General features: G+C 33.6%; 1 protein-coding gene across 1 annotated transcript in view; it reads right to left on the bottom strand.

The window, feature by feature from the left end:
• LOC136041826 (nucleoporin NUP188-like) overlaps positions 1 to 23,629 on the bottom strand; it is a gene marked incomplete in the record, with an annotated part of 179,580 nt that overhangs the window by 9,060 nt on the left and 146,891 nt on the right. Inside the window, 5 exon segments of the mRNA XM_065726603.1 lie at positions 968 to 1,258; positions 4,350 to 4,496; positions 6,733 to 6,968; positions 8,452 to 8,597; positions 17,214 to 17,509. Of these exon segments, the coding sequence (XP_065582675.1) occupies positions 968 to 1,258; positions 4,350 to 4,496; positions 6,733 to 6,968; positions 8,452 to 8,597; positions 17,214 to 17,509 (1,116 nt within the window).

The following is a 23,629-nucleotide window of genomic DNA, read 5'->3' as shown; positions in this document are numbered from 1 at the left end:
TTGGTCTGTGAAACTACTGTAGTGTAGAAATTTTGGAGCTAGTCAAATCTTGACACACTTTAAAACTACATCAAAGTTCATATTAGAAAGTGTTTTTCAAAAGAAGTGATTTCTATCATCTAGTTGACTTTAATAAATAAAATGCAATATAAGGCTTCAAGATGAAGGATTGGGAAAAGTACCTTGAAGATAAAGGAATTTTCGGAGCTACTTTCGGTCAGTAAAACTACCCAAGAAACTACCCCCAAAACTTTACAAGTTTCGAAACTATGACGAATCTGTGTATATTTCCAGTGTGCAACAAAATGTACATTAGAAAATTTTCTAGTTAATATGAATCAACAAAATATGCTAGAAGGCTTTAAAGTTTCGAAAACCAGGGATTTCATGACCAGTAAACTTTGAATCCTACTATTGCGGACAATGTGATTCTAATAATCCTACTACTAGTACTACTACACCAATACTCATTGCAACGCCAAGCCACCTGCGGCCAACACAGCTACGCACCCTCCTTACGACGTCCCCCCAACCCATTCTGAGATGACCTGCTTTACATTTAGCCCACAACTTAGATACCAATATACAGTTATGAAAACCCCTATCTTGCCCATGAGAACCTTTGGTACAGAGCTCTGAACTTGGCACCTCCTCAAAGCCCGCGCTCCGATAGGTAGATCGTACTACAACACCATAGGCGGGAACGCAATCTTGTTTTGTTGCATACACAGCCTAGGTAACAATATTGGTATCTAAGCTGTTCTGCCAGTTTCTTGTCTCCAGCCGCTAGCATCGCTACCGCGCAGATGGCTGCCCAGAAAGGAAATTACTTGGCAATCTTCCATACTTTATCCGCAAAACATGTCGTAGCCATCTCAAACATTCTCTCATCCTAACCCTAGAAAGCAGGATAGAAATTAAAGATTTGAATTTTAAAATAATAGCACAAGGCATATGTAAAGCTTACCATAATTTTATCACAAGAATGTTTATGTTGAGCCTTCCATTCCTTCTTGAATTTAGACAATTGGTTCAATAAGTTCAGGACAGCCAATGAAAGATCAAGTTTCTTACATTCAATACTTGTAGGACCTTCGATCAGAAACTTGGAAAAACGGTCAAGTCCTAGTCCAATCAACGAAAGGCCTTCATTCAATGCATGATAAGATTGAGTATCCATGAGCCTGTTACATAAATGAATCAAATACTTCCAAACATCGCTCCAGTCTGATTGCCATTCATTAGATGCCTTTGGTGCCTGTAAAAAAACAAACAAATATTGAATGACAAACATAGGCTTACACAAAAAAGGAGTTGAATGGAGAAGTACACGTGAACATGTGTACACGTGAACACTCATATGCAATTTGTATTCTTTTTGAGTATTAATGTCATTCTTTCCTTTAAAATGAAACAATTTTAAATTAAGATTTGTGTGTTTAAAGATATTTTTGTAAACCAATTGGGTTACCATGAAAAGAAAAATCAATCAAAGAAAAGAAGATCGAGAATTTTTTTCAAGGCCAAAGATAATACTAGAAGAATAAAAACATATATTTCGGGATGACATCTGCTTCCCTGCTTCAATTCTCAAAACGTTCCTATTTTCTGAACGAAAATGCTAACAAAACAAGCCAGATAAAACACAAACAGATAGAAATAACTACATATTTTTTAACAGCTAGCAAAGACGACTCTATAGAGGACACTATATTTACCACAGGAACTTGTTTCGGAACAAAGGGGAATTTTGGAGAAATTACCTACAGATTGTTCTGAGGACCTGGCTGACTCACTGTATGTGAAATAGTAGGCTGTGCGAAAAGTGTGGTTTAATCCCACTTTCTTGGGCAATACTGAAAGGTGAAGATGGCTAGGGCACGTTCTCGAGGACAGATTGCCGAAGATAGTCCTTTTCGGCTAACCGTCTAGGGCTCAACCAAAAGCAGGTAGTCCGAGGTTGGGGTGGGAGGATGTCATAATGAGAACTTAAGCAGCTTTGTGCTGCGGTGAGTTGTTAGTAGTAGTAGTAGTAGTAGTTTTTTAGAAGATGAATAGATGAGCTTTGCAAAAATTACCAGATAAAATAAGTCATGAAAAATACGCTCCGGGTTTCAGCTTCCCATTCCAAAGGTCGTTCATTCAGACTTTTTGGTCTCTATAATAGAGAAATAAAAAAAACTAATAATACCCAGGGAGTTTCCTACCAGCGTTTCCAAAGCGTAAAATTGCCGACAAAAAGCAGGCCTTTATTTTTTACAGAAAAGATAGCGTTTCTTCACAAATATAAAAACACTTGCAAACATCCTACAAGAAGAAAGTTCAGTTGGCTAATTCATCAAGCTGTACAATTAGTGACAGGTCTATAGTGCAATTGCACAAATCCAGTAATAACTGACAAATTCAGCATGGAAAGTAATCTGTTCTATTAGGTCAAAGTTTCAAATTTTAATAAGCTCGCGCGAAATTCAAATCAGCGTAAACTTCAAACCAAGCAGACTATAGAGTCCTGTGATGGCGCAGTGGGTTTGACTCGGTAATACGGGACCCAGAGATCGAATCATGCTACAGCAATGCACTGCAGGGTCGACGGATGGACCTTAGTAGTCAAGAAGCGTCGTTAATCTGATACAATACAATACAAGCAGACTATAAGAATACTTCTTGGTTGGAAAGCTGGAAGCAAATGGGACTGTATTGAATTAACACAGTCGTTTTCAGCTTGAACATCACAGCATCTATTTTGCATCTCGTTTACCTTTTATAAGCCTACGACTAGAACTGATTACAAGTAGGAAAAATAATTTTGACAAAATAGTAAGAGTTAAGGCCCTAAGGAACTCTTTTAAGTCACTTACTCAAACCAGGGATCTCTAAGCAGGTTCGAAGACCAACATTTAATAAGATTTTAATACATTTAAACTGGTTCATGATAAGCTGAGAAAAAAAATGGATTTCAAGTAAAGAAAGTTTTAATTTAGATAAAAAAAAGAACGTAGATTTTATCAGCATAAAATGTAAAAAAAATGTTGCACTTTTATTATTACAATTCAATCATGTTTTAGCTCACACAGCGCACTATGTAAAACATATACTAAATAATTGTTTAGCATCTAATACAAATATTTACTATTATATACAAAAAAAACAAAACCTAAAATAAACATAATGCTTCACTGGAAGCTATGGAAGAAGCTAGAAGCCAAAGAGGGTGCCGAAATTTAAATTTAGAAGCCACACAGCAAATTTAAAAATCTCACCCATCGCTGCATCTTACAATTGTTATACAGAAAAACAAAATAGAACTAAATTACCCTACTGTTTTATTTAAAGGCAATAACAGGCTAGAAGCCAAAGAGAGGGGCACAAATTTAACTTGAGAAGCTACAAAGCAACTTGTGAAATCTCTACATTCGCTCCACCTTGCAACTTTTTTGTTAAATTAGAATTTAGAAACTGCACAGCAACTTGTGAAATCTCCACTTTAGATCCACATCAGAGTTTTTTTGTACAAAAAGATAAAATTACCCTGCCGTTATATTCAAAGATAAGGAAAAAACTGGAAGTTAAAGAGAGGTGCATAAATCTAAATTTAAAAACTACAGAGCAACTTGTGAAATCTCCACTTTCGCTTTACTTTACAATTTTTATGTACAAAAAGATAAAATTACCCTGCCATTATATTCAAAGATAAGGAAGAAGCTGGAAGTTAAAGAGAGGTGCATAAATCTAAATTTAAAAACTACAGAGCAACTTGTGAAATCTCCAGTTTCGCTTCACTTTACAATTTTTATGTACAAATGATAAAATTACCCTGCCATTATTTTCAAAGAAAAGGAAGAAGCAGGAAGCCAAAGAGAGGTGCATAAATTAGAATATAGAAACTGCACAGCAACTTGTGAAATCTCCACTTTAGATCCACATCACCATTATTTTGTACAAAAAGATAAAATTAACCTGCCGTCATATTCAAAGATAATGAAGAAGCTGGAAGTTAAAGAGAGGTGCAAAAATCTAAATTTATGTGCGATTTTTATGTACAAAAAGATAAAATTACCCTGCCGTTATATTCAAAGAAAAGGAAGAAGCAAAGAGAGGCGCATAAATTTAAATTTAGAAAGTGCACAGCAACTTGTGAAATCTTCACTTTAGATCCACTTCACAATGTTTAATTTAACTTCACAATTTAAAGCTAAAATTATCATAACGTTATAATCAAAGATAAGGAAGAAGCTGGCAGCCAAAGAGAGGTGCATAAGTTTAAATTTAGAAACTGCACAGCAAATTGTGAAATCCCTACCATCACTGCATATTACAATTTTTATTTACAAAAATCAAAATTAACATACTGTTTCATTCATGGGTAAAGAAGAAGCTGGAAGCCAAAGAGAGGTGCCCAAATTTAGATTTAGAAGCTGCACAGCAAATTGTGAAATCTCCGCCATCGCTGCAAGAACTGCCAAAGATCCTTCACACACTTGAATACCACGCTCGACCTAAAAGAAATAAAAACAAACAAAGAAGTCTATGAATAAATTCTCTCCCCCCCAAAATTATGAAGGTAGTAAGTTAATGGGCGTATTCCATTTTCGGACTATATATCGTTTAAACAGGCGTGAACGCGCTAATTTCGGGGAGAGGAAGGGATTATCTCCAAAGCAATGCGAAAAATAAGACCTGCAAACAGTAATAAGGTAAGGTAAACTATGGTAAAAGTTATGAAGACTTCAATTTTTTCTCATGGAAAGGAACATCAAAAACAAGAGATGAAAGACAAGAGAATAAGAGATGAAAGTTATTAAAAATATTTAGGAATTCAAAAGTCCAGGTGAGTCAACTTTAAATTGGAAATGTGCATTAATATTTGCAGAAGAATTCACCACAACACAAAAGATATGACAAACGAACTGTAAGAAAAAAACCCATTAAATAAAATTAATTTACTTAAATCATTTTAATTAATTTAATTTCATTATATTAATTTAAAATTAGTTTAATTAAAGTTAAAAATGTAAAGACTAAGATTTTCTTCTGATTGAAAGAAACATCACAAGTAGAATTATTTAGTATTTTTGAAATAAGTTAGGAGCTCAAGCTTCCAGGGAAATCTGAAGACCTGTTTCAAAGCAAGTGCTGTTTATTATTTTTTATCTTCATTTCAGGGATAGAATAATTATATTCATTAGCAGCGTAGGAAAAGGAGAAATATAACAGCTGGAGAATGATAATTCTAAAGTAAAATAGTCAAAGACTAGGAAGAAAAAGAGATGAACAAAAAATAGTTTTGTTGGCACAGGTTGTCTAGAAATTCGGTTCTTGGATTGCAACACTGCCCAGGTAGACTGCACCCATAACTACACGGCCACAATTTACAAGAAAAGAAAGAAAAATGATAAAGTTTTATTATGCTCCGAATGGCTATACCACCCAAGAAGATTGCACTCATGGCAACACTAGCAAAACTTACAAGGAAAAAACATCATATCTTATTATGTATCGAATGCCATTTTTTTTGTTTTTCGATACATCATATTATGTATCGAATGCCATCATATTTTATTATGCATCGAATGCCATGTTTTTTGTTTTTCGATACATCATATTATGTATCGAATGCCATCATATTTTATTATGTATCGAATTCAATGAAGACTGAAATCATAGCTAAAACACATGCAAACCACAAAATACAAATTCGTAGAAACCACAATTTCAGGCGATGAGTATTTTACTGAAACTGTCTACCATTTCTTAATAATTTTATTACGTATTCTAAGATTATTAATATTATTTTTTTGTTATTTTTATGTTGTTTATTATTATTCCTATTGCGACATTGTCAACATTTTTTTTTACAGTAGCACTGTCAAGAAGATTAGTAGAAGACGATACAACTGCAGTAGTAGCTGCAGAGCACTTCAATTATTCGATCTCTAATAACTGGTTCCATTTGTCACCTTGTTTAGAGCCCATAACTTTAAGGCAAGGACTAAGGACTAAAGCTTTGAATAGGCTGGGGTTCAGGAGGAGCGGATGGAGCTCTGCTGGGCCTAGTCATTTTGATGCTGCAATATTTTGTAAGAAGTAAAAGTAAAAGAAGATTAGACCGTTCAGCGTTTTTCGTTATAAACAAGAAAACAACAGCATAATCACAAATATTCCGCAAAAACAGTTACAAAAGCACTTGTAGATGAGTGAGTACATACACTTACCAAAAGATTGACTCTAGCATTTTACAGGAAACCATTTCAGTTTGAAATTCTTACATCTGTATGATAACTCTACGTCGTCACCATCTCAATTATTTTACTTTTTTATAACTCTACGTATTCACCATCTCAATTATTCGCATTTTTTTTTTTTATAACTCTACGTAGTCACCATCTCAATTATTTTCATTTTTTCTAGAATTATTTTCATTGAAATATTTTCTCAGCTTTCCTAGATTACCCAAACAGCGTGATTGCAAATGTATGCAAATGACTTCGTAGCCTAAAACCCTCCCTCCGCTCCAAAAATGGTACTATTCACCTTGTCAAATCGGTAGTATACAAGTTTTGTTTTTATTTATGCGGTTGGCCAGAAAAATTTATATGTAACGAAAGCAATATGGTATCAAATATTACTACAGATTAAAAACAGACAAATGTTAGTTCATTTTTTCGTTTTTATATAGGTAATAAATAAAAAATATATTTATATACAATGCTTTGAAAAATATCATTAAATTACCTGAATCGTCATTCTAACAATACCCAAAAGACTTGGGGCCAAATCCATTTTATCCATCAAATCTAAACATTTTTCATTTTCCTTCAGCTTGAAAACCATAGTCCTTACGAGTGCTAATAGTAGGGAGACCGCTCTTTGGAAGGCCAAATGGGGCTTATCCTCTTGAAGGAAATTTGGAATTCGTTGTAAATAGCTATTGAATATCTCCATAACAGATAAAAAGGCAGGGGCTATTCCTGAAATTGATAAAAGTTAAATTTGGTACCAATGTTGAAAATTGGTAAGAGTGTTGTAGAACCTCTACTATTCATTCTCCAATTTAAATTTGGAAGGAAAAACAGCAGAATTCCGTATCGGTGTCACCGTGTTGCGGAACTCACTATGTTTAAAAGTATTAACTTAAATATAGAGCATTTATTTAATGATTTTTTTTATGGCAAATTGAAAAGACACAAACGTGGTTCAGCAAATTATACATCAATACAATAGCAGCAATAAATCTGAAACCCCGCATTTTGGTAAACCTAGATTTCTCTTTGATGAAATTTTTTTAAATTAATGAAGCAAACCAAAAGAGCCATGGCGATTTTCACCCACTTTAAAAAATCAAGCAAAAAGACAAGGGCAGGTATTTCAGCAATGACTTTCTCCCAGCCGCCCTGAGTGCTAAAAAAAGAAATAACAACATCAAAATTAAACCTTTTGAAATTAAACTTCACAAAAAGAAGATTCTGACAAAATAACCAAGAACAACAAAGAAAGAACAAATTAAAGACTATTCATTATTTAGAATGGGAAAGAATTCTGTCCTAGCGATTGGCTTTTCCTGTCTACTAGCCTGATTTTTCTTAATACGGTCGATTTCCAGCCATTTGAAAAAAATCAAGCAAAAAGATAAAAACAGATATTTCAGATGACCTCAACCCAGGCACCCGAAACGCCAGACAGTTAAAAAAACAAACAAAAAACTAACCTTTTGAAATGAATCTTAACAAAACAGAAGACAACGACGAAAAAGCAAGAAAAAAAATGAACAAAGGAAGGACTATTTATATATTAGATTGGGAAAGAATTCTGTAGCTAGCGATCGACTTTGCCAGTCTACTAGCCTGATTTCTGCTAATACAATCAAAGGATATTGTTTTAAAATGAGGAAGAATATTTCCTAGTTTCCATTGTATTAAGTGATAATTCTTTTTTAGGTAATATTCTATGTATATAAATAATAAGTGATATTCTTCTCATCTTTATATGGTGATTGACAACCACCATACTAAAAAATTCATTTACCACACTGTTTTTACAAGTTTTTTTCAGTGCTTGCAAAAGAGCTATTTATTCTTATTAAACGGCCTCTGTAATGAAGGGATCATTCTTAAAGAATTGGAACATATTTCGAACTTTAGCATAAAGAACGAGGCATTGACGATGGGACGAACCCTCTCATACACGTAAAAATTCCTGTTCGTTTGAAATTTTAATGTTGTTCCTTAATTTCAGTTGAAAAAATTTGTTTGTTTTTTAATTTAATTCTTTAAAGATTTATGCTTATTAAATGGAATTTTTTTTCTTTTAAATCGTCAGGTAGAATTGTAGGGTAGAAGCAAAAATATTTGATCAATGATATCAACTCAATTTAAACCTTACCAAATCACTTAGGACCTTACCAGCGAGCCTTACCAACTATACAACCGAAAATATCAACTCAATGAACCTTACCAGAAAAATCAGTACTGGCAGAGAAGACTTGAAGTGCAATAGCTAGAACATTGATTTGAAGACGCGGCTCGTAGCCCATAAAAGAGGGGCAAAGAGTTGAAAGCAGTTCACTTACTGTAGCGGCTGAAACTGACAAGGTTTCTTCCCTGAAAAAACAACAACATTCAATTAAAGTAAAAAAAAAAAGACATTCTGGAGACAAGTCCAGAAGTACCAAGGATAGTGTAAACTGAATCTGATGGTTTAAGTTGGTTAATAGATAGATAGATAGATAGTTTATTTTAGCCAACCATCAGAACAACAACATGGCGGAGTATAAAGAAAAAAAAATAAAAAGGAAAAAGAAAAAGACAAAAACAATACTTCAAGACTAAACGATTAGATTATATTCAATATATACATTCATAGCTCATATATGACGTGCAACGGGAGGAAATCATAAAGGTGCTCAAGGGCACCTTTATGATTTATGACCTCTTTAGTTTAACTGGCTCACTGAGTTTTTCAAGCCCAAGTTTCACTATAATATAGCTATTAGAGTACCAAAATGATAACATAGCTACTATATGGTCGTTCACACCGGCATCTAGCAAGGTGCAGAACACAGCAGACTGGATTATTGAATCAAATGCAGCGGAAATGTCAACACTACATATATGTACGGATAACTCAAGTGAATCAGCCCTGGCAAGAATACGCTTTAGAAGTCTATGGGCGAAAGCACAGCTGAGATGCTTTCGAAACCCAAACTGCCTGTAGTCTATCAAACACTTCGATTTAAGTTCGCGAAGGACCAATTTTTCGAGCACCTTGCTCAATGTGCTTGAGACAGTAATCAGCCTGTAGTCTCCACACTCATTTCCGTTTTTTCCTTTCTTCAGGATGTTTGTAACGACTCCGGTACAAAACGATTTGGGGACGATGGCACTATCTATACACATCTGAAAAAGTAGTTGCATATGCTGGATCAAAAGCAGTGAACCATTGCGCAGATGATTACTACTGACACCATCAAGACCTGGAGCCTTGTTAACCTTTAACTGGCGAACAGCCCTCAAAACATCATTCACGGATATAAAAAAATAATTTCTCTTTTTCAGCAGTAAATCAAGACGCGATTTAAGCGATTCATCATATTTCTTTTCCAAGGGAGTATCTTTAGACCCGAAGACCTTCGAATAATGTCTTATCCACTGTTCCTCAGGTATCATGACACATGGCTTGGCCTGCACTTTACTACTTTTGAATTTTTTCCACATATTTTGTGGGTCACGGATAGCCTCTTCCGAAGCAGTTTCTGCTTCCTTCACTTTCAGCTCATCCAAACATGCTTTGTATTCTCTTTTTGTTTTACGAAAGAGATTGAAGACATTGCCAGTCCTCGGCTTGCCAGAGTCGCCCCACACAGAATACCACATCTTAGACCTCCATTTGGCATGCTTCACGTAAGGATGGTCACTCCACCTTCTTTTCCTTGTACCTTTCCTAATAACTGCAATAGGTACGGCTGCAGACTCAGCAAGTTTTAGCGCGTGAGTAATTTCAGCGCAGTATGTATTGAGTGCAATCTTGTCATCGCATCCATGGGCAAGAAGCTGGAACGGGACTTTTATTTTGTCCAAAATTTCGTCAGACGTCGACTGGTACAGGCTGAGGTTAATCTTTTTCCACTCACGTCTTTCTATATAATCTGGCCTTTTTGATTTCACATCGTGACTAAAAGGAACATTAAACTTAACACCTAGATGATCACTTGCGGTATGCTCTAAATCCACATGTACAGGCGAGGGAATAGAAAAGTTAGAAAAGACGTAATCAATATTACTTGTGCTTCCTGAATTGTGAATGAACGTAAAGTTTTGATCTTTAATACACGGAGAACAGTCACTCGGAATACATGTCAGAAGAACGTCCTGTAACTTTCCTTTCGAGAAGGGGTCACACTGGAAGTCACCGCAGACTAAAAAACGTGAGCTTTCCAGCCTACGGAGTAGCCTTCCAATTTGACCGCAAGCATCGGCATACCGTTTTCCACTACGATTCGTGTTCATGTTAGTTGGTAGGTATACATTGATTAGTGTGAAAGCACTTGGGCCTGGGAACTCGACTGCTATATAGAAATCGCACGACTCAAGTTTACGACAGTCTATGCTCTCGTCAACGAATATTGCAAGTCCACCACTAGGTCGGCCCCTGGCGCTAGAGCGCTTAGCCTCATGAATGTGCACGGATTTATTAGGAACCGACTGAAAGAGCCCAAAGTTATCGGTAGTTAACAAGTGTTCTTGGACGCAAACAATATTATATGCGAGGCACAGGTTCTTGATGTAGTCCAATTTGGCAGGATTATGGCCGTAAACATTGCGGCAAAATATAGACAGTTCATTCATTTTCTTGTTTGAGGAGAAACTTTCTGCATTGCTCGTCGGACTGCTGGGCACTGTAGACTAAAGCTAGGGTGGCTATTATTAGTATCAGGGCACGAACGGCCTAATGGGAAGCTTGCACAACCATCTAAATCCAAAAAAAAAAAAAAAAAAAAAAAAAAAAAAACAAAAAAAAAAGGGAATTCACTTTACTGACGAAGGCCAGACGAATTTTCCTACTGACGAAGGCCAGACGAACTTGTGAAGACATGATATCCTATGAAAACAACCTAAAGGGATAATTTTGGCGATGAGTTTAACAGCCATCATAAGTGAAATACAATATAAAACAAATAAAAAGAAAACCAACTCATTGAAAGAGATTCATCGATAAAATAAACTTATAAACAATAATCATAAAGTAATATTTGAAATGATTACTTTCTTTTTACAAAGAAATAAAGTTTCTTTTCTTGTTATTATTTCTTGTTATATTTTCTTGTGCTTATATTGTATTTCCCTGATGAGGAGTGTTGCATATATAGCCAAAATATCTGCTTTGGTTGTATTAACTATGTTATTCGCTGTAATCATAAATTACATCGTTATCATCTCTTGTTTTATGGATTCATTTTCAAACGAAAAAGACTTCCATTTGTAGTTATTCAGTTTTTGATAGAATTGGGCGCCAGATTAAAAAAAAAGCAATGTGGTTGAAAAATCAGCAAACAAGCTAAACACAAACGGCAGCAAACAGCTAACAAAGTCCAGTTTTTTGAGGGAATAAAAAGATTGTTAATGTTTGAATTTTAAAGACGAAAAGCACTGCCAAGTTTAGATAAATAGTTGTGCTTCTTTATGTCCATGGTTCAATGGAAACGCTGACTAAAATGTGGTACTACACTAAAAACTTGATAAATTCTATAAAACAAAATTCTTGGAAATCAAAGTTTTCAGATATGAACGGATCTAGATCTATTGTGGTCCAAGATCTAAGACTAAGAACTAAGGCCCAAGGGCTCAAAATATTTTTTTTTTTATGCTTGTGTATTTTAAAGTTCGCTTAAGGTACTTTGAATAGTAGAAAACCAAAAGAAGTGAAAGTAGGTTTCCGAAATACACCTAATTTTTATGCAATTACACTTAGCGATTTTCATAAAACACTTTCCTGTGGCACAGTACCGGCTCGATTGCGTATAATTCGATAGTGTACAATACGTATCAAATCCTGGTATGTAAATCTTCTGGAAATATTTGCGCGGTTTATTGGAAAGCCGAGTGGCTAGCCGTCTTAGCCGAGTGGTTAGCACGCTAGACTGTAAATCCTGTTGTTGCTGGTTATTTCGTTTGGGACGGGGGTCACTGGCGTGACTTCATGAGTTAAGCCAGAGACAAGAAAGCTCTAAATGGGTACCTGGAGGAATCTTTTGGAATGTTTACAGAAAGGGTGTGCGAAAGCACAGGATAGTCCCAATTGAGCCCTCAGCCCCCATTGCATTTCCAGGCTGAAGGGCCATGAAGCGGAGACCAGCACCGCAAGTAGTGACTGCATGGTCCAATACCGTATTCTTTACCTGTTTTATCTTACATGGAAGCCAATGTGTTTTAAAAACATAGAATGACGACATAAAAATATTTATTAAGTTTTGTGGCTGTTTTTCTAAATTGCCTCAAACTTAGCCCTCGAATTCCATTTTCAGTCTATTTTAGGTTTCGAGGCTATTTTTTGAGGCATCCACTTAAAAATATTTATGAGTTGAAACCCTGTGTATTTTTGATGGTCTTATATTTGTATATTATACTAGCTGTTGGGGTGGCGCTTCGCCCCCCCCCCACGCGTGTAATTCGTTACGCGCCATTGTAGTTGTGTCCCTGTGTCCCATCTGTGAATATAGATAGATATATATATACATGTTTTTAACTACATAAAACTTGCGAATATACAACATTCTTCGCTGTCCCATTGTATGTACATATAAATAGATTGTCAGGTTTACCGACTCTTGAACATGCAACATATAATTGTCCATGGGAAAAACAATCCGTATTCAGATCTATACCTCATTATTCTAATGATTGCCCTTGAGCTTTGTTGATGGTGATTGCTAATCAAATATTCCCTGTGTCCCCATCGTCATTTATATATTCCCCTGTGCCCCCGGAGTCCCCGTTGTAGTTGAGTCCCAGTCGTCATTTATAGTCGACAAAAATGACGTCAGTCGACACACACGTCCCAGTCGTCATTTGTGTCCCGTTGTCCCAGTCTGTAATTTCTCTTTGAGTGTCCCGGTCGTCATTTATATTCCCTGTGTCCCGGTCTGTATGTACATTCGTTTTTGAATTGGTATATGATAAAATAATTTTTTTTCCTTTTTTTCTTTTTAGTTTTTTTTTGGTTTTTACCTCTTTTGTTTTTGGCTTTTTTAGTTTTTTTTCTTTTTTCTTTTTAGTTTTTTTTTAGTTTTTACCTTTTTTAGTTTTTTTTATTTTAAAAATTTTAGTTTTCTTTTTCTCCTTTATTTTTGAGTTTTTTTCCTTTTTTTTAGTTTTTTTTCTCAGTCTTTTGTATTAATGCTAAAGCCAAGGTTCGAACCTGGAACCTCATGGACATAGAACCTGGAACATAACGTTTTACCAACTCAGCTACTTCAGCTTGAATACATTTACCTTTTCCAGTTTTTTTATTTTATTTTTTTTTTTAGTTTTCTTTTTCTCCTTTATTTTTCAGTTTTTTCCTTTTTTTCTTTTTCAGTTTTTTTGTTTTTTTTATTAGTTTTTAGTTCTTTTTTCTTTTTAGTTTTTTTTGTAGTTTTTACCTTTTATTTAGTTTTTTTAGTTTTTTTTTCTATTTTAGTTATATTTTTGTAGTTTTTATTCTTCTTTTGTATTAATGCTAAAGCCAAGGTTCGAACCTGGAACCTCTCGGACCTAGAACATAACGCTTTACCAACTCAGGTACTTCGGCTTGAATACATTCGTTTTTGAATTGTTATATGATGAAATTGATGCAGTTTTTTTCCTAGTCTGACGTCAGTCGATAGACAGACAAACATTTTATTTTTATATACATAGACTGGAACTTAGGGTCACTGTTAAAGGGAAAAAAAAGAAACTGTTATGGCAGAATTTTAGAAGCTTATTTTTCTTAATGCATACAAAAATATATGACTTATACTCAAAAAATCTTTCCTTGTTCTACTTTGCTGTAAATATTAGTTTATTAGTAAATTTATATGAAGCGTCATTGCTCCAAAGACTTCTGTTTTGTTTTCTTAAAAAAAAAACACAAAACAACAGCAACAGTAAATCAGACGTCACGAATCAATACAAAGAGTTATTTGATTAATGTTTAGTCTTAATTGAGTTTCAATGACCCTATCAACATGCCCTTAAATGTTCAAGCGATACAAAAAAAATTCTCTATACCAATCCATACAACAAATGTATTTATCATAACTTGTTGTCTTCATTAAATCCTCCTTAGTTCTGTCTACTTTACCTTGAAAGTTTTGTAGATTATCACATAGATATAAAGCTGACCTCTGCTGACAAAACCCAGTGTTTTTTTTTTTTTTTTTTAATATTTCCTCCTCTTCAGCTGGTTTTGTCAAGTGAGTTGCATGCAAGCCGATCGGGAACAAAAAACAGTTGACCTAGTTTAGCGTCACCAATTAAATAAAAACGATTCAAACAAAACTAGTAGCATAGTATTTTGTTTGCCTTCCTCTGACAGCAAAACATTTGAAGTCCTCCCCCCACAAAAACTTCAGAATAGTTCAACTCTATTTCAAGCCACAAACAAAGCATGGTGAAATTATTGTATCAAATTTGTCACAATTTTAATTGAAACTGTAGACCATATAAAGAAAAATAGTTGCTTGGCTTCAGTTATCCGTTGTCAAACATTACACAATTGCTTTCAGAGCTAAAGATCCTGGAATGGCAAGAAGTAACTGACATTAGGTAATTAAATGGGCAGGACTGGTGTGAAACAGTGAGGTGCTATAATAAGTCCCAAAATGCATCTAATGAGCCTTGAATCTTCCTTTTTTCCTTTTAACTTTTTTTTGCGTTTTATATAAACTTTTACCGTTACTTTATCCCAAAATTCGATATTTATGATACTCGAATATAAGATATCTTACTATCTTACGTGGACAACATTTCCATAGCCTCCAAATTTTCATGGGTTTCCATAACCCCCCCCCCCTGAAGAGAAATGAGTTCTCCTAAAAATCCCCAGAAGTTAATGTTAACCAAAATCAACGATTTATAAGTCACGCTAGCGTTCGTATATTTACGGACATTAGTTTATTTCATAAAAAAAACAATTTTCATTCGGGGAAATACGAGACAAGCTTTACTATTTACAAGATTTACAACACTGGAAAGATTTCTTATGTTGGAAGCACAGCTTACGACGCAAAGGGGACGTGGTAAAATACATATGCTTGTTTCCTACATGTTTAAGGGGATGGAACGGAGGGAACAGGATAAGGAATAACAGTCACGGGACAAAAAATGTTCCAATACCTCTAGGAAAGAGGCTACCCTTACATTATTTCATTTCAAGTCAATCCATGTCATTCACAAAAAAGCCTCATGAAACAGATTTTAGGTCTCAATTTTTTAAATTTCAGGAACGGTTCTCCCGATCAATATGGCGAAACGAGGATTTACACACATTATTTTATTTTCAAATGTACCAACATCATTTTATTTTAAATTTAAACCACATCATTCGGAAAAGCCTCAAGAAATGGATTTAGGTTCAAATTTTCAAAATTCCTTAAAACGTCCTTTCGACTCAATAGTTAGAAGAGGATTTGACCCCTTGCTTCCCTTTATTTGAAGTAATAAATTTAGGTTAGCCATGGAAAATAAGTACTAACGTGGAAAAAAAATGTTACTATTGTGAAAAATCTCGTTACTCGTAGGAAAAAACTTGTTAGTATTGTTGAAAAGCTTGTTACTTCTAGGAAAACAAGATGTTAGTATTTTGAAAAACAGGTTATTTGTGGAATGTGTAAAATAAAAATGAAGAAACGCAAGACACGGGAGGTTAGAAGATATGCGAAAACGAAAATTAGAGGGTGTTCAAAAATGAAAATAAAGAGCAAAGACACAGGGTTAGAAGCCATGAAACACCAAGCAAGTGAGCGAGTCAAAAATGAAAATGAAGAGCAAAGACACATGCAGTTAGAAGAAAAGCGGCGGCGTGTCAAAAATAAAAATGAAGAGTAAAGACAAGCGCGGTTACAAGACATGCGACACTGAGCAAGTGAGCGAGTCAAAAAAGCAAATCTAGCAAAAAGCAAAAAGAGAAAATACATACACAATTAAAAGAACAAGGACGGGGAATCAAAAATAGAAATGCAGTGCAAGTAACACAAAGTGTGCGACATCAAACAAGTGAACGAGTCAATGAAAATCAACCAGGACAGCGAGAATCAAAATGTGACAAAATCTAAATGATAGCGATGATGATTGGGTTTGGGATTTCGACATGGATAAGATCATCAATGCCTACCATACCTTTGAAAAGAAAAACCTGGACTATACAAATAGTTGGAAAAAAAAGAAATTTTTGTCCCACAACCTAAAAATTAAAAGAAACAAAGGTTCGGCGTTATGTCTTCCATAATGGCAAAAGACAAGCTAAGGCAAAAGAAGATATTTTTTCCCCATCAGCTGAATAATTAAAATAAACAAAGTTGGTCATAAAGGCATACCACACATTTGAAAATCCAAAACCTGGACTATAAAAATCATTGGAATAAAAAAAGTTTTTGTCCCGCCACCTGAGCAACTAAAAGAAATAAAGATTCAGCAATATCTTTCATAATGACAAAAGATAAGCCGAGGCAAAAGAAGAAGTTTTTGCGCACCATCCGAATAATTAAAGAAAACAAAGGCGGTCATCAATGCCTACCATGCCTTTGAAAAACAAAACCTGGACTAGATAAATCGTTGGAAGAAAAAGAATTTTTTGTACCAGCATTTGAACAATTAAAAGAAACAAAGATTCGGCAATATGCCTTTCATAATGACAAAAGACAAGCCGAGGCAAAAGTTAAAGGTCCAATAAAAAAACGTAATTTTATAAGGACACAACTTCTGATTTTAGATCCGTATGGACGTCATGACATCAAGAAAAGCCTCAAACTGTCTGTGTTTAGAAGACAAGTGGCAACGAGAATCCATATAGAGAAGCCTGCCGAGTATAGAGTGCCGTGCCCAGTAGTATATACATAACATATATATATATATATATGTATATATATATATATATATATATATATATATATATATATATATATATATATATATATATATATATATATATATATATACCTTACATTACATATATATACCTTACATATGTATAAACCTTACCTTTTACAATTGGAGATCAAAACGACAAGCAAATTGGTTAATGCCGACTTGACAATTTCGAATTTATTATCTTTCATAATTTTGCACAGTGACTCCATTGCGTTCTCAATAAGAGAAGCTACAGCACTATCCTGTATTTTAATCGGGGACCGGTCGTTCATAATGATTATGAAAAAATCTCTAAATGCGTTGAGAAGGTATAGCTCCTGACCCTCAGTAACAGGACGCGATGATTCGATTAAAGTCATACTCAGATCTTGTGAAGGTTGAAAGCCTTCAACAAATTGAAGGATGACCTGAAAATAAACAAAGATTTATTTACTGATTTAAATGATCCAATTTATAATTTATTAGTAAGTATTCCATCTCCAATTAATTCAGATACTATAAAAGAAATAAATACAATTTAAAAAAATAAGAGAGATAAAAATTATTCTTGACAGAATTTAATAAAACAAAATTTGCACAGTTTTCTGGAAAGCCAATCTGTATCGATAATAATGGAGTTGTCTTGCATATAAAAAAATGATTAGCTAGTGATTGACAACAGTGAGTGGAAAATAGCTAGTGAGTGGCAACAATGCTCATCCATTTGAAATTTGTTTATGTTAATAAACGGAATTTAATCAAACAACATTTGCACAGTATTCTGGAAATTCATTGTGTATTAATAATAGGGAAGTTGTCTTGCATATAAAAATAATTAGCTAGTGATTGGCAACAGTGAGTGGAAAATAGCTAGTGAGTGGAAACAATGCTCATCCATTTGAAATTTGTTTATGTTAATAAACGGAATTTAATCAAACAACATTTGCACAGTATTCTGGAAATTCATTGTGTATTAATAATAGGGAAGTTGTCTTGCATATAAAAATAATTAGCTAGTGAATGGCAACAGTGAGTGGAAAATAGCTAGTGAGTGGCAACAATGCTCATCCATTTGAAATTTGTTTATGTTAATAAACGGAATTTAATCAAACAACATTTGCACAGTATTCTGGAAATTCATTGTGTATTAATAATAGGGAAGTTGTCTTGCATATAAAAATAATTAGCTAGTGATTGGCAACAGTGAGTGGAAAATAGCTAGTGAGTGGAAACAATGCTCATCCATTTGAAATTTGTTTATGTTAATAAACGGAATTTAATCAAACAACATTTGCACAGTATTCTGGAAATTCATTGTGTATTAATAATAGGGAAGTTGTCTTGCATATAAAAATAATTAGCTAGTGATTGGCAACAGTGAGTGGAAAATAGCTAGTGAGTGGAAACAATGCTCATCCATTTGAAATTTGTTTATGTTAATAAACGGAATTTAATCAAACAACATTTGCACAGTATTCTGGAAATTCATTGTGTATTAATAATAGGGAAGTTGTCTTGCATATAAAAATAATTAGCTAGTGATTGGCAACAGTGAGTGGAAAATAGCTAGTGAGTGGCAACAATGCTCATCCATTTGAAATTTGTTTATGTTAATAAACGGAATTTAATCAAACAACATTTGCACAGTATTCTGGAAATTCATTGTGTATTAATAATAGGGAAGTTGTCTTGCATATAAAAATAATTAGCTAGTGATTGGCAACAGTGGGTGGAAAATAGCTAGTGAGTGGAAACAATGCTCATCCATTTGAAATTTGTTTATGTTAATAAACGGAATTTAATCAAACAACATTTGCACAGTATTCTGGAAATTCATTGTGTATTAATAATAGGGAAGTTGTCTTGCATATAAAAATAATTAGCTAGTGATTGGCAACAGTGAGTGGAAAATGGCTAGTGAGTGGCAACAATGCTCCTCCATTTGAAATTTGTTTATGTTAATAAACGGAATTTAATCAAACAACATTTGCACAGTATTCTGGAAATTCATTGTGTATTAATAATAGGGAAGTTGTCTTGCATATAAAAATAATTAGCTAGTGATTGGCAACAGTGAGTGGAAAATAGCTAGTGAGTGGAAACAATGCTCATCCATTTGAAATTTGTTTATGTTAATAAACGGAATTTAATCAAACAACATTTGCACAGTATTCTGGAAATTCATTGTGTATTAATAATAGGGAAGTTGTCTTGCATATAAAAATAATTAGCTAGTGATTGGCAACAGTGAGTGGAAAATAGCTAGTGAGTGGAAACAATGCTCATCCATTTGAAATTTGTTTATGTTAATAAACGGAATTTAATCAAACAACATTTGCACAGTATTCTGGAAATTCATTGTGTATTAATAATAGGGAAGTTGTCTTGCATATAAAAATAATTAGCTAGTGATTGGCAACAGTGAGTGGAAAATAGCCAGTGAGTGGAAACAATGCTCATCCATTTGAAATTTGTTTATGTTAATAAACGGAATTTAATCAAACAACATTTGCACAGTATTCTGGAAATTCATTGTGTATTAATAATAGGGAAGTTGTCTTGCATATAAAAATAATTAGCTAGTGATTGGCAACAGTGAGTGGAAAATAGCTAGTGAGTGGCAACAATGCTCATCCATTTGAAATTTGTTTATGTTAATAAACGGAATTTAATCAAACAACATTTGCACAGTATTCTGGAAATTCATTGTGTATTAATAATAGGGAAGTTGTCTTGCATATAAAAATAATTAGCTAGTGATTGGCAACAGTGAGTGGAAAATAGCTAGTGAGTGGAAACAATGCTCATCCATTTGCAATTTGTTTATGTTAATAAACGGAATTTAATAAAACAACATTTGCACAGTATTCTGGAAATTCACTGTGTATTAATAATAAGGAAGTTGTCTTGCATATAAAAATGACTAGCTAATGATTGGCAACAGTGAGTGGAAAATAGCTAGTGAGTGGCAACAATGCTCATCCATTTGAAATTTGTTTATGTTAATAAACGGAATTTAATCAAACAACATTTGCACAGTATTCTGGAAATTCATTGTGTATTAATAATAGGGAAGTTGTCTTGCATATAAAAATAATTAGCTAGTGATTGGCAACAGTGGGTGGAAAATAGCTAGTGAGTGGAAACAATGCTCATCCATTTGAAATTTGTTTATGTTAATAAACGGAATTTAATCAAACAACATTTGCACAGTATTCTGGAAATTCATTGTGTATTAATAATAGGGAAGTTGTCTTGCATATAAAAATAATTAGCTAGTGATTGGCAACAGTGAGTGGAAAATGGCTAGTGAGTGGCAACAATGCTCATCCATTTGAAATCTGTTTATGTTAATAAACGGAATTTAATCAAACAACATTTGCACAGTATTCTGGAAATTCATTGTGTATTAATAATAGGGAAGTTGTCTTGCATATAAAAATAATTAGCTAGTGATTGGCAACAGTGAGTGGAAAATAGCTAGTGAGTGGAAACAATGCTCATCCATTTGAAATTTGTTTATGTTAATAAACGGAATTTAATCAAACAACATTTGCACAGTATTCTGGAAATTCATTGTGTATTAATAATAGGGAAGTTGTCTTGCATATAAAAATAATTAGCTAGTGATTGGCAACAGTGAGTGGAAAATAGCTAGTGAGTGGAAACAATGCTCATCCATTTGAAATTTGTTTATGTTAATAAACGGAATTTAATCAAACAACATTTGCACAGTATTCTGGAAATTCATTGTGTATTAATAATAGGGAAGTTGTCTTGCATATAAAAATAATTAGCTAGTGATTGGCAACAGTGAGTGGAAAATAGCCAGTGAGTGGAAACAATGCTCATCCATTTGAAATTTGTTTATGTTAATAAACGGAATTTAATCAAACAACATTTGCACAGTATTCTGGAAATTCATTGTGTATTAATAATAGGGAAGTTGTCTTGCATATAAAAATAATTAGCTAGTGATTGGCAACAGTGAGTGGAAAATAGCTAGTGAGTGGCAACAATGCTCATCCATTTGAAATTTGTTTATGTTAATAAACGGAATTTAATCAAACAACATTTGCACAGTATTCTGGAAATTCATTGTGTATTAATAATAGGGAAGTTGTCTTGCATATAAAAATAATTAGCTAGTGATTGGCAACAGTGAGTGGAAAATAGCTAGTGAGTGGAAACAATGCTCATCCATTTGCAATTTGTTTATGTTAATAAACGGAATTTAATAAAACAACATTTGCACAGTATTCTGGAAATTCACTGTGTATTAATAATAAGGAAGTTGTCTTGCATATAAAAATGACTAGCTAATGATTGGCAACAGTGAGTGGAAAATAGCTAGTGAGTGGCAACAATGCTCATCCATTTGAAATTTGTTTATGTTAATAAACGGAATTTAATCAAACAACATTTGCACAGTATTCTGGAAATTCATTGTGTATTAATAATAGGGAAGTTGTCTTGCATATAAAAATAATTAGCTAGTGATTGGCAACAGTGAGTGGAAAATAGCTAGTGAGTGGAAACAATGCTCATCCATTTGAAATTTGTTTATGTTAATAAACGGAATTTAATCAAACAACATTTGCACAGTATTCTGGAAATTCATTGTGTATTAATAATAGGGAAGTTGTCTTGCATATAAAAATAATTAGCTAGTGATTGGCAACAGTGAGTGGAAAATAGCTAGTGAGTGGAAACAATGCTCATCCATTTGAAATTTGTTTATGTTAATAAACGGAATTTAATCAAACAACATTTGCACAGTATTCTGGAAATTCATTGTGTATTAATAATAGGGAAGTTTTCTTGCATATAAAAATAATTAGCTAGTGATTGGCAACAGTGAGTGGAAAATAGCTAGTGAGTGGCAACAATGCTCATCCATTTGAAATTTGTTTATGTTAATAAACGGAATTTAATCAAACAACATTTGCACAGTATTCTGGAAATTCATTGTGTATTAATAATAGGGAAGTTGTCTTGCATATAAAAATAATTAGCTAGTGATTGGCAACAGTGAGTGGAAAATAGCTAGTGAGTGGAAACAATGCTCATCCATTTGCAATTTGTTTATGTTAATAGACGGAATTTAATAAAACAACATTTGCACAGTATTCTGGAAATTCACTGTGTATTAATAATAAGGAAGTTGTCTTGCATATAAAAATGACTAGCTAATGATTGGCAACAGTGAGTGGAAAATAGCTAGTGAGTGGCAACAATGCTCATCCATTTGAAATTTGTTTATGTTAATAAACGGAATTTAATCAAACAACATTTGCACAGTATTCTGGAAATTCATTGTGTATTAATAATAGGGAAGTTGTCTTGCATATAAAAATAATTAGCTAGTGATTGTCAACAGTGAGTGGAAAATAGCTAGTGAGTGGAAACAATGCTCATCCATTTGAAATTTGTTTATGTTAATAAACGGAATTTAATCAAACAACATTTGCACAGTATTCTGGAAATTCATTGTGTATTAATAATAGGGAAGTTGTCTTGCATATAAAAATAATTAGCTAGTGATTGGCAACAGTGAGTGGAAAATAGCTAGTGAGTGGAAACAATGCTCATCCATTTGAAATTTGTTTATGTTAATAAACGGAATTTAATCAAACAACATTTGCACAGTATTCTGGAAATTCATTGTGTATTAATAATAGGGAAGTTGTCTTGCATATAAAAATAATTAGCTAGTGATTGGCAACAGTGAGTGGAAAATAGCTAGTGAGTGGCAACAATGCTCATCCATTTGAAATTTGTTTATGTTAATAAACGGAATTTAATCAAACAACATTTGCACAGTATTCTGGAAATTCATTGTGTATTAATAATAGGGAAGTTGTCTTGCATATAAAAATAATTAGCTAGTGATTGGCAACAGTGAGTGGAAAATAGCTAGTGAGTGGAAACAATGCTCATCCATTTGCAATTTGTTTATGTTAATAAACGGAATTTAATAAAACAACATTTGCACAGTATTCTGGAAATTCACTGTGTATTAATAATAAGGAAGTTGTCTTGCATATAAAAATGACTAGCTAATGATTGGCAACAGTGAGTGGAAAATAGCTAGTGAGTGGCAACAATGCTCATCCGTTTGAAATTTGTTTATGTTAATAAACGGAATTTAACCAAACAACATTTGCACAGTATTCTGGAAAATCACTGTGTATTAATAATAAGGAAGTTGTCTTGCATATAAAAATAATTAGCTAGTAATTGGCAACAGTGAGTGGAAAATAGCTAGTGAGTGGAAACAATGCTCATCCATTTGAAATTTGTTTATGTTAATAAACGGAATTTAACCAAACAACATTTGCACAGTATTCTGGAAAATCACTGTGTATTAATAATAAGGAAGTTGTCTTGCATATAAAAATAATTAGCTAGTGATTGGCAACAGTGAGTGGAAAATAGCTAGTGAGTGGAAACAATGCTCATCCATTTGAAATTTGTTTATGTTAATAAACGGAATTTAATCAAACAACATTTGCACAGTATTCTGGAAATTCACTGTGTATTAATAA

Source organism: Artemia franciscana, unplaced genomic scaffold, assembly GCF_032884065.1.
Source record: "Artemia franciscana unplaced genomic scaffold, ASM3288406v1 PGA_scaffold_39, whole genome shotgun sequence".
In the NCBI taxonomy this organism is placed as follows: Eukaryota; Metazoa; Arthropoda; class Branchiopoda; order Anostraca; family Artemiidae; genus Artemia; species Artemia franciscana.
Note: the sequence above shows the minus strand (reverse complement) of the source record. Positions and strands in the feature narration are given on the sequence as shown.